The following is a 13,216-nucleotide window of genomic DNA, read 5'->3' as shown; positions in this document are numbered from 1 at the left end:
TCAGAATCTGGTACTTAGAATCTGGTAATCAGTACTTTCAATCTCACTGGGAGACAAAAAGTGTCCCAGAATTTCCATACATTTTTGTTACTTTCCTTTTTTGTTACCCCATACAAAATGTACGGAAAATGGTAACAAAATAAGAAAAAATCGTATGGGACAATTTTTTTAACTACTAGGATTGAAAAGGCTAGTAATTCTGAGTAGAAATAGCATTTTTTTTTTTCAAAAATATCACACTTCATAAAAGTGGCAAAAAAAAGAAATGCTCAAATATCAATTCCACATTTTAAGCGTGTAAAGGGCCACAGTCAATTTCCCAGACACAGACATAAATTATATTAGAGACAGAATCGACCACCGGAAATCAATCTGCTATCTCAGTGAAAGATTGCTAATGCTAGCCCATCGCCCACTCCACAATTGATCCCCTATCCCACAGTCAAGTTCTACGATACGAAAAGGGGTTATTAAAGTCTTAACCAGTAACCGCACAGGAGGAGCACATGATTGGCGCGAGAATATGTCGCCGCGAGATTGACTACCCGTCCTTATGTCATTAATACAATTAGAAGAGGCCGTGTGATCTATCTTGCGGTAACATCCTGTCTCGCCAATCATCTGCTGACACTGCAGATATATATTTGAGACAGAATCGACCATCAGGAACCAAGCAGGCGTGGTATTATCGCCGCAACATCGGCTGGCTGCTCGCCAGACAGATAATCGCTCAGAGATTAAATGATATCCCGTTATGTCTTGCACGTGGCTGCTGATAGGGATTCCGGGATTAAGATTACACGAGTATTATGTACTAGCTTTTACACGCGATTTCATAGTTCAAGGTCATTCACAACGTAACCGAGTTTTTGGACGTCAAATTAATACCATATACTGTAGATAAAATAAATAATAAATAAATAAATATTGGGGACACCTTACACAGATCAACTTAGCCCCAAACTAAGCAAAGCTTGTATTATGCGTGCTAAGCGTCGATATACATACTTAAATAGATAAATATATACTTATATACATCGAATACATCCATGACTCAGGAACAAATATCTATGCTCATCACACAAATAAATGCCCTTACCGGGATTCGAACCCAGAACCGCGGCTTAGCAGGCAGGGTCACTAGGTCACTACCGACTGAGCCAAACCGGTTGTCAAATATGTAGATGATAAGATGATATACTTCAGTGCAATGTTATATGAGGAGTTCCGCTGGGATCCAAATTTGAACCGGTTTTATTTCGTCTGACGTTTACACTATCGATTAACGTATTATAAAACGTCAAAAATTTTGATAGTCATGGCAGAGGCTCTTGTTGGAATATATGAAGGTTAAAGGGGTGTGCGGTGCAGCGGCGAGCGTTATGTGCGTTATATACAGATTGTATTTGTTAAGTGTAGCCAAGCGATAATTCTGTATATATTGGAAGGCTTCCAAGTTATATCGTGTATTACTTACCAATGAGTAAAACTAAACAGTATTAAGTTTAAACTCGCATACATTTAGTACGATGACAGCCTCAAAGAATGTCGTTGTCGTAATATCCCCATATTATTATCCCCCCCAGTTTACACATATTTAATACATCGTCATATTTTAATATTTTATACTGTATGTGAATGATTATTATTGTACTAGGAATAGAGTAACCTACAAAGCGATCACGGATTCAATTGCCTCGATGTTTCGGAGAAACTTGTAAAGCTCAGTCAAGCACATTCCTCGCTTAATTCTGTGTAGATGTCAGCTGTCATCAATAGGTATACTATTGTGAGCTGTTCGTACCCGGAATACCAACATTATAATTCAAATCTTCAAGTGAATAAATAGTTGCGAAATATTTCGAAAGTAACAATTGTGTTTCAATACTTATGAGTTTTATGACCAAGGACTATATAACACCGGGACAGGTTTAAACAAAAAAAGTACTCACAAAATGTATGGGCCTTCTAGGCTTAAAAGTAGATGGCGCTGTTTCGCAGCCTTGAAGTGGCCAAAATCATATTTTCCCCAAATATTTTTGCGTGTTTTTATTTTTTATAAGAACAAATGACATTCTTTTATAATAAAAAATAAATTTGTAGGCATCAGCAGTACAGTTATGATAGTATTTAATAGATGGCGCTAAAAAATGGAGGTACGATTCTTAGTATGAATGTAAATCTTATATAAATAATCCTTGGTTATGACCAAAGCAAAAAGCCTGCGATTTTTAAATTGTAAAGTACGAATATTAAAACTGTACAACATATTACTATATTATGACAAATGCTGAACGAAGGTTTGACCGAAACCTGATTAATGTAACAAAAATACAATAAGTAGTACATACTACAAGTTTTTTGCGTAACAGAGATTTTCAGCAGTATTTTAAGGGATTTTTAGCGTAAACATGACATTTGTTCTAAAACCTTGCTTTTGTAACAGCAACTTAGAACACAGAATATTTTTAGTATTTTTTCTACTCCCGTGTTGTTATTCGTCATTTACCGTGTCGTGCATAGATCGTTAAAACCCTACATAAAAGATGCCCGCCCCCGGCCGGCGCCCCGCGCACCCACGCATACGATATAGCTCTTACAGCATTGTTAGGTAGCCGTTAAGGGATATAGCGGGCCGCGGAGCGCCGGCCGGGGGCGGGCGGCGGCGCGGGGGAGTGCGAGCGACAGGGTGAGTGCAGAAACATTGCAGAAGACAAGTCAAAATACTTGTAGGAAACAGTGCGGATTTCACGAAAGTTATTCTAGAAAACTATTCAAAAGTAAGTGCATGGTCGTAGAAAAAGTATTGTATGCAACGGTGTTTAACTGAGTCAAAAAATACTCGTGGCGTCTTAATAACAATTCTCGGCTTCGCCTCAAATTGTTACCCACGCCACTCGTCTTTTTTGACCTCCTTTAAACGCCTGTTGCATAAAATACTATTATGAAACTGGTGTTTAAGAGAGGTCATGAGAGTTTAAAACAGGCGAGAGGCGTGGGTAACAATTTGAGGCGAAGCCGAAAATTGTTAATAAAGACGCCACAAATATTTGTGGCGTCTTTATTAACAATTTTCGGCTTCGCCTCAAATTGTTAGCAGCAGGCTATTGGTCAGCAGATCGAATAAAGGGTGGCGATATATAAATACAATATGTTCCACAGCCGAGTCCGGCTATATTGCGGATAATTTCCTAGAAACTTGCGGGTTCCATTGGTTGTTCGTTTTCTAACCTTTTCCTTTTTCTTCCTGAACTTTACGGACGGTGGACTGTCAAGTTTTAACCGCTCAACTTACACGACAATAATTAACTTGGAAAAGTTGTATAGTTTCATTTGAAGCGGGTGAGAATATTCATTAAAAAGGAAACGCGAAACTTTGTATTTTAATTATTTCCTGCCTCGCACAGCTAAACCACACCTCGGACACTGGCGATCAATTATATGAAAGAGGCGCGTTCCTAGCACACAGTCTAAGCTCGTGTAGGTGAACGCGTACTATGCTTGTATGAGTGACATATGACAGGTCGACTGTTCGCGTTTTTGACAGGCGGTAACTGTCAGGTAACCGAGAGGGGGTGGGCGGCACTTTCAGTGGGGAGCGGAAGTGGCCATACTGTATGATAATACTCTTTTTTATACTGTGGCTAAACTGTGGAATGAACTCTCGCCTGCGGTATTTCCGGATACGACCCATGAAAAGAGCAAGGAAAAGAGCGTACATCCATCTTAAATTCCGGCACCGCACCTCCAACCCTTCTTCTTTCGGGTGTCCATGGGCGGCAGTGATCGCTTATCATCAGGCGACCTGTCTCATGTCGGCTTTTTTGCCTCCTATTACAAAAAGTAGAATCAGTGGCTTGTGGTTTAAGAATAAAAAAACCGGCCAAGAGCATGTCGGGCCACGCTCAGTGTAGGGTTCCGTAGTTTTCCGTATTTTTCTCAAAAACTACTGAACCTAGCAAATTCAAAATAATTTTCCTAGAAAGTCTTTATAAAGTTCTACTTTTGTGATTTTTTTCATATTTTTTAAACATATGGTTCAAAATATTGATTTAAACTAACACGATCTTCACTCATATTATTAAATTAAAACGGGACTTAATCGCGTATAACTTAAAAAAGTCTGCGGTTGCCGAGCATTTGCTAGAGTCAGGACCGAACCACTGGATTGAACTGCATAATCCCAAAGTCCTTTCAACTGAACGTCTTTACTATAGCAGGAAAGTACGTGAAGTGATTGAAATCAGGAAACATCGTAATTTCAATCAAAATGAAGGGCAAGGGATTTCATCTTCGTGGAATCCAGTGATTAGCAAGTGTAAACGTGAGAAAACTTCCCGTCCCATACCATCGGATGTCGTGAGTGTTGTATGTAGGCAGAGTGGCAACCCTAGCGTAAAAGTGACTGATGACAATCAAGTGCGGGTAGTTCGAAAAACTCGTACAGCTAGAAGATGTTGATACAACTCCCAGCCAGTCTACCCGTGACCACGGACGTAATGTCATGTCCGAAACGTCGGGTTAAATATAAAACGTAAGTCTTACGCGATTAAGTCCCGTTTTAATTTAATAATATATGGTTCAAAAGTTAGAGGGGGGGGGGGGGGGGGCGCACTTTTTTCTTTTAGGAGCGATTATTTCCAAAAATATTAATATTATCAAAAAACGATCTTAGTAAACCCTTATTCATTTTTAAATACCTATCCAACAATATATCACACGTTGGGGTTGGAATGAAAAAAAGTATCAGCCCCCCCACTTTACATGTACCCTAATAAAACATTTTTTTTGGATTTTTTATTTTTGCACCAAATTTCAGCTTTCTAGTGCTTACGGTTACTGAGATTATCCGCGGACGGACGGACGGACGGACAGACGGACAGACAGACATGGCGAAACTATAAGGGTTCCTAGTTGACTACGGAACCCTAAAAATGGCTTTCTATTTCTGACGACTTAATTGGTCTGGCTAAGTGTGTAGCGAAACTGCCTACAAAGCCGGTGGTCCTGAGTTCTTGGCCATTTGGTCTGATCTGAACCAAAATAAGTTGGCAACGAATTTGATGGCCCTGCATGTGCAAGGTAAATATTATAAATGTCATACATTAATGGAAGTATGACGTTTAAAAGAACATATTGTACTGGCGAGCTTGTCAAAAGTAGTCAATGTCGCCAACTTACCTTAGTTTTTTTTTCCTATTTGTGCAACGGCAGACGCACAACATTTTTTATTTGTGTGTAAATTGTCCTTATGCTTATTTCATTTTACTAACGAAGTTTTTACGTCAACGTTTATCGGGTTGTAATGTTCCATCCGACCCTGTATTACTTTCAGTACCTACTCTAACCGATAAGGCTGATAAGTCGTATTTTTCCGTAGTATCTCCCCTTAGGCCCTTACGCTCGTAAATTCACAATCTACCATAAAACAAAATTAGACATTTTCTGTCTTTGTCGCTCGTTTATCTTTCCGCTTGACAGAAACGGGATAGACGGAAGAATTTGCCAATTTCTTCCGATGGAGGTTTTTATAAACGCAGTGATCCAAAGTGGTCCGGTTTACCACTTTTATACATATTACTATAAAATTTAAGAAGTGTAATGACAAAGTTATATTTGGAAGCTGGAAGTGTATGCCCTAATTTTTGGACACTAGTTCCTGATTGCAATTGTTCTATAATGCCAATTAATCAATTTTAATTAACTTAACTTTTTATGACATCTAGGTATCATGAATTGTGTTTCTCATAACTCGAAACCTTTTTTAAGCGCTGTTCATATGTTCCTTACAATGAAATTTAAAAACTAACTAAATTAAATTGAGCACATAGACGATTATTCCATTAGATTAATCTCCAATGCCAATGATCGAATCATTTCGTATAAAACATCAAAATGCATGAAAAATCCATTTTCCTTCTAAACGCGATCACAGGCGAACACATTAAAATAAAATCAGATATAAATATAAACGAGCAATCGCATCAGGCAAACGACGTTCATTATCGACTATTCGCAACATGCACGATTTCACTCCGATCCCAAACGATTTTTGTATTAAAACGGATTTGGAATGCTATTCCTTTAATTTAAAAGTCCTAGAGTTCACCACTAAAGCAACATTTTCATTTTTCATGCAAGTCATAAAAAATATTTAGTTTCTACTTATTAATAACTGTATTGTTTTCTTGATACTTACAAAATATCTTTTAAAGGCACTTGTCCATTTCCGAAAACTCTCGAAATCTTTCTTTAAGACACATAATAAAATAATATGTAATATTCAAGTTTACAGTCATTAGTGTCATTACACTAATTTTGGAATTATAAAAAGAAAAATCTGAATACTACACTAACAATAAAGTAAATCCGTTAACTGGTCAGTAATAAAAACTAACACCCTGCATAATATTATGGAGTTAACACCGCGATATAACCAAGCTAGGCTTAGCGGAGTACTAAACTTAATCTGTAACATTAACACCCGAAATTGACTCACAATGGAACTTATGCAGTTGCATTTAGGTTTATAAGGGAACTGTGGAGGCAATGATACTGAAACGGTCCGAAACTACAGCACTTACAACATTGAAGCGCGCGTTTGGTTATTAACCTTCATCATCATCATCAGCCTATCGCAGTCCACTGCTGGACATAGGCCTCCCCAATTTCACGCCACCGTTTCCGATCTTCGGCTGCTCGCATCCAGCTGCTGCCAGCCATCCCGCGCAAATCGTCGCTCCACCTTGCCTTATTAACCTTATTAACAAACAAAACGTTTCAAATTCAAAGTTGATCTCTGATGGCTGTTTTGACTTACAACAGTTTTAATTTTAATAGATGTTTTGACTAGCTACTTTCATGTAATTGTGTGGAACTTTTATATGTGAATATATTTACAGTACCTTCCTTAAATTATAGAAAATATGGAAAAATTCATATTCCATCTTTGAGTTCCGTGTTCATTTTTGAAGGTAATATTTTCTTGTAAATACATACATACATACATACAATCACGCCTGAATCCCACAAAGGGGTAAGCAGAACACATGAAACCACTAAAGCTTCAGTGCCACTCTTGGCAAATAAGGGGTTGAAAGAAAATGAAACTCTGACATTGCAGTGACAGGTTGCCAGCTTCTCGCCTACGCCACAATCTCTTCTTAATATCTTTCTCTTCTTATTTCTTGTAAATATTATGTAAATTCCATAATTATTGGTTTACGAGCATGTGGACTTTTTAAAAAGTAGAGTAGAGTATAATAACACGGTTCTTTAACTTAGCTATGGTGTTCATTTCATTCATAAACATTTTTTTTTATTTATTAACTCACATACAAAGTTTTATTGCCAGCAATGTACAGCATAGTGAATTGGCAACTAATGGTAAATTACAGTGCCATTACATTAACGATATGAGTAATGACAATTACGGTGTACACGCAGTACATTGAATTTTCGAATTTTCCAAATTTATTGTGCAGATATTTCACATTACTGCGATTAGCTAATATGCGCATACAATTGCAGATGGAGCATATTAGGTATTATAAGTTTTAATAAATGCTCACAGTCATGGTGGCAAGAGGAAATCGGACTAATCTTAATAAGGTCGGGTTGGAAGGTCAGATCGCAGTCGCTTTCATAAAACTAGGGCCTACGCCAAATCTTGGCATAACTTGCCTAAGTAGATCCCAGGCTCCAATACCGGATAATAGAAGGAGGGTGATGATAGTGGTAAGGACCCTAGTACCACTCCTTTTATACTGTCTAGGAAAGCATCCTAACATTAGTGTTAGTGGAAAAAAACTTACGAAGAAAACACACCCACATTAATATTAATGCCTGTTCAAGTTCTTAACACCCCTATCTACATTTTGGTAACGTTAATAATTCTACTTGCCTAAATGTACTGAACTATTTTCATTTATTCTGATTGGTCGTAAGTTTTGGCTTAGTTCTGAAGTTGAAGACCCTTTTCTAGTTTAACGAAGTTGAAACAGTCTAGACTCTACTAACGCCCCTGGGAGGAATATGACACAATATACATATTTTAATAAGTATCTTGCGGTACATTCAAGCTTCTAGCATGTTGAAAATCACTACTGCGAATTAGGTTTCCAGCTTCTATAGCTGACTTTATCTCTGTAAACTTATGGTAATTGCGATGGTGACTTTTTAAACCATATTCTATGACTTTACATGTATCTATTTCCAATTACTTCCTAATCCAATTTCATCGAAATCAACAATTTAAGCCTAAGTGAACAGTTTCTAAGAGAACATCAGGAAAATATCAGCGGAATGGTAGATTTGGTAGAAAAATCACTAAATAGAGGTATAATTTTTATGAGTTAAAATTTTAATAGTATGCATTCAAATACTGCCTCATCACCTGCATTTTCTGATACATAAGTACCTAAGCAACTTGGTCACAAGATTCGTGGTGGTAGACTGTACAGAAAGAGAAGAGTCGTGGAATGCAAGGGGCCTCTGGGGCATTCTGTGCTTCTCCTATTTGCGCAGAGACTCTATATGGGTCATAGTTAAAATACTGATACTCTATTGTAACTAGATGAGCTGGAAAGGCGCTAATCGCGGTGGTAAACCGCTCACCTTTCTGTTAAGCTATTTTGAAATTAGCCATATTCCAGCACCCGGACAACATTCCATAGCTAATTCTCAATGTTTATTCGTAGCTACTGCAATACAAATTGGTTTGTAAACAAAAAAACTTAGGATCAGTTGCACATTATACTGTGGTTTTGTTGCAACTATTTTCCATAGACTTCTGCTGATGGGAAAGTGTGAGTCTGTTTGTTCGTCCATCTTTCACGGCAAAACGGAGCAGCGAATTGACGTGATTATTTAAGTGGAGATAATTGAAGGGATGGAAAATGCCACAGGCTACTTTTTGTCTCTTTCCAACCATTCTTCCTGGTACATAAATATTAAATTGTTCCTTTCTTCCCCAGCAACTGAACGCCTTGAATAAAGGAGAAGAAGAGAATGAGACCATCAGCGTGGCAGAGATGAGGAGTCTTGCCGGCTACGACGAGAGCCTCAAGGAAATTCCCGACTACCAGTTCTATCTGGCTTATGACTTCTACGCGAAGAACAACTCGCACTTTCACAAGTCGCCGTACTATGGGTATTATCAAGGTTAGTTCATTCGATTTAGGAACCCTCGATTTAGGTATCGCTGCAAAGTTACTATATGTTTAAATTAAACATTGAATAATGGGCATATTTTTAGTCAATGAGAATGTGACTAAAACTATTTAGAGGTCGAAGAGGTTGACGTATTTCCTGTGAGAAATTTGGTAACTAAGAAATTTTACTTCAGCTAATTACTTCTAAAAATTTTACGAAGTCTGAAGATTTAATATCTTATGAAGAATTTTATTCATAGGCTGGTTAAAATATACAGTAGGTACAAGGTTTAAAATTGCCTATGAATATCCTCCAAAACGGACCAAGCAAAGCGCAATACGTATTACACTTAATGTTCCACGAATAAAATTAGACTCAAAAGCCCATGCTCTTATATTAAAATGGATAAATACTCTTAATAAAAAAAGTCGAATGTGAAAAGTTGAAAGTGTTGTTCTGCTAAAACACTGTATTCATTCTTTTTTTTTTTTGTTATCTAGTGCCGAACAAGTCCAATCGCCTCTACACGCCCCAGCTGAACCACATCAGCATGAAGATGCCCTCCAGCCCCCTCCTCATCGACCGGCCAGCTCCCGACCACTTCTGCAACATGTCCAGCATCGACGCTGAATGCAAGGAGGGCTACTGCGAGTGCCCCCACGTCCTCTCCGTCAGACTCAACTCCGTCGTTGAAATCGTCATACTTGATGAAGGAATCACCTTCGACGCCAACCATCCTTTCCATTTACACGGACATAGCTTTAGAGTTGTAGGCTTGAGAAGATTAGGTACCGATACTACAATTGAAGAAGTCAAAGCTTGGGACGAAGCAGGACTTTTAAAACGTAACCTTAAAAACGCACCAATAAAAGATACAGTCACTGTCCCCGATGGAGGATACACGGTCCTCAGATTCAAAGCTGACAACCCAGGCTACTGGCTTTTCCATTGTCATATAGAATTCCATGTCGAGGTAGGTATGGCGCTAGTTTTCAAAGTAGGAGAGCATAAAGACATGCCTCCGGTACCGAGAAACTTCCCTAGATGTGGAAATTATATGCCTGATAATATGGTCGAACACGATACGACTGCCAAACCTAGCGCTGATAACCATATATCTATAACGCAATGGTGGCCAGTTATATATATGAATGGAAATTCGTCCACGTCATCTACAACAACTATATTGAGTAGTTTAACTACGGTTTTAGTCAGTTCGGGATTATTTATGATTAAATTTTATCTGACCTAACTTATTTGTAACCAGTATTATGTAAGGCAACAGTGCAATGTATACTATTTTTATTAAGCTTGTTATGATTTTTAAAACCGAATTTGTACTTATTGAATTTAAGTTTTTTAGAAGCCCTATTGAAGTGTTACTTTTTGACGGCTTCCGTTACGATTAGAGATGGGTAGAGGTGAGTAAATACTGAGTATTTACCCGTAATTTACTCAAAGCACCGAGTAAATACTCGTATTTACTCATTTGGGTGAGTAGAAACTGTTACCTAAAAATAATTTAAAAAATGAGAATTAAGTACTTAGTCGTGTTTATTTTAACTGTGTGGACATGTTTAAATGAGATTTATATTATTAGAAGTTTATGGGAGTCTTAGTTTGTCGAAAAAGAGGTAATCATTGTGAGAAAAAAATAGTGATAATGTTTAGTTAGCAGTTTTGTTTTAAAAAAGCAGGTATTTACAGTAAAAGTATGAGACTTAAATAAAATTGATGTTCTAGATAACGGCATGACCTTCGGAAGTGATTATTAATGTGGCACTTACGACCTTTTATTAAGGGTTTTCTAAAGAAAACTCAAAAATGGCTCAGCTGGTGACGTTTAAAGTACTAGTTTTGTGTTTTGTATTATATGGCCAATAATTTGACGGTTTCTGGATATTTTTCCAACAACGAATTCGAAAGTTGTAAAGGTAAAAACATTATTTCGACCTTAATTATCGTTTTATTCCAAAACTGTTCATATTATTAAAAAACTTTTTTAGAAACATTCAATTAATTTTTAAAGACCTATCAGATGATGTATAACACACTGGTAATTTCTGAATTTTATTTTTGTAAAAATAGTTACATCTATGGAGAGCACGTCTTTAAAATTAAATTCATATAAATTTGATTACTTAACTTAGTAGCCGATAACAAAATACACCAATATTTCTAATTTGTATTTCCATTTCAGCACGCTAAATAGTTTATACCCACCAATTTGAGTAAAAACGAGTAAATACGGGTATTTTGAGTAAATACTGAGTATTTACTCGATATTTACTCTTGAGTATTTACTCTTATTTCGATATTTACTCACTACCCATCTCTAGTTACGATTTACAGTACTTACAAATATTAATTGTAAACTACAATTTAAGTACTTGACGTTAGTAATAATTGTTCGTCCACACCAGTTCATCACATCGTATTTTTATAAGTATTCATTTTACTATTTTGATGTTATTTAGGAATATGTTTGTAGCGATTGAGATTACAAATGCCCAAGGCATGGATAGATCCTGATTTTTATCACAGATAAAGAACTTATAAGAGGCACCGTGATAAATAAATGTAAATGCATAGTTAAATTGGTCGAACTTAAGTTGATCTTTGTAAAAGTTATAGTTACAGAAAAATTGTTTGACGACTGTGACCTAAGAAAAGTAAGTTTTCTTTATACAGTGTATTATAAACTATAATATAAATGAAGTTTCCACTTGTAGAGAAAAATTTCGTCTGATTTTCTTTCGACTTGTTTATTGCTACCATTTTCTTAGCACAAAAAAATAACTTAATATATTGTGAGCTGTCAACAAACTTCGAAACTTGCCAAGTACAGTGAATAAAGTTGTGTAGGTATACAATAATTATGATCAAATCAAATATACTCTTGAGGAGGTTTTCGCTGGTGATATGTGATATAATTAAGTAGTTGGATAGTTATTTTAAGGATTACATGTTATAACATATCTAAGAGATCAAACATGAAAAAATATAGACAGTTAAAACTGATTTGTTTTATTTATATTTACACTTCTATTCCATCTAAGGTTGTGGGTTGATCCTATCGAGAACAATATTTACCTTATTTTGATAGTAAGTATAGGTAAACCAAATATCCAAAGTATAGGTAAACCAATATTTATCTTGACTATGACTTGCATGAAACCCTTAAATTATTAAAAACCAAAATAACCAAAGAAAATGAACGAAAAAGTGCAAAATGTATAGAATACCTGCCTACCCTTCAATATTTCTATTTTTAAATAAGCTGGCAGAAAAAAGGAACATTCAATAACGTTCATTTGTTTTCACTTAACGAAATAGGCAACGGTAAGCACTGATTCTGATTCAACAAATTGTTTATGGTTTGAAATGGTTTTGATAAGCGACTTATTAACGTTGCTGTGATACAAGTGCGGAAAAAAGGAAGTTCGAAACTAGTGGCAAGTGTGGCGACGAATTGAAATACGAACGATGGGCGTGTTTAAAAATCGACAGGAGTTACGAATTTTACTTTTCGCACGTGTATCGTATGACGCTTTCCAGTATGGATAGACCTCTGAAGTTTCAACATGATAAAAATGAACTACTTTGTGCAATGCTGACTTAAACCACCACCACCACCACCACCACCACCATTGCACCATTGCACCAGCACCATTTGTACAAAAAAAAACTATTTGATTGAAACAGAATAGGCCTATATGCCGAGATCTTTTCGATATTTTCTAATATGCTATTTATTATTCTGAATGGTCTCCTATTCAGACCCTCAGTTGATAAAAAAGAGATATATTTGTGAATCACATATTACCACCATTTTAAAGGTCATTACCAAGAGTTGACCCTGACGTATGTGTGCGTAGGTATAATAGCTAAATACTCATTTCAAAACAACATTCAGAAAATTCAATAAGTAATATGAGGTTAGATTGAAGGGTTAGCTAGGTATTAGTTTACAAGTTTGACATACCTACTAAAATGTATACGTATAGCAGCAACAACTACAAAAGATATATTCCAAAATTATTACAGGAAAACTGAACTCCTC

General features: G+C 36.5%; 1 protein-coding gene across 2 annotated transcripts in view; it reads left to right on the top strand.

The window, feature by feature from the left end:
• LOC125241203 (laccase-1-like) overlaps positions 1-10,698 on the top strand; it is a 216,675-nt gene extending 205,977 nt beyond the window's left edge. For both annotated transcript variants that reach the window (XM_048149575.1, XM_048149569.1), the window contains exons 10-11: positions 8,976-9,162; positions 9,654-10,698. In XM_048149575.1, the coding sequence (XP_048005532.1) occupies positions 8,976-9,162; positions 9,654-10,405 (939 nt within the window). In that variant the 3' untranslated portion in view covers positions 10,406-10,698. The remainder of the gene's footprint in view (positions 1-8,975; positions 9,163-9,653) is intronic.
• Positions 10,699-13,216: the final 2,518 nt, after the last annotated feature.

Source organism: Leguminivora glycinivorella, chromosome 2 (genome assembly GCF_023078275.1).
Source record: "Leguminivora glycinivorella isolate SPB_JAAS2020 chromosome 2, LegGlyc_1.1, whole genome shotgun sequence".
In the NCBI taxonomy this organism is placed as follows: Eukaryota; Metazoa; Arthropoda; class Insecta; order Lepidoptera; family Tortricidae; genus Leguminivora; species Leguminivora glycinivorella.
Note: the sequence above shows the minus strand (reverse complement) of the source record. Positions and strands in the feature narration are given on the sequence as shown.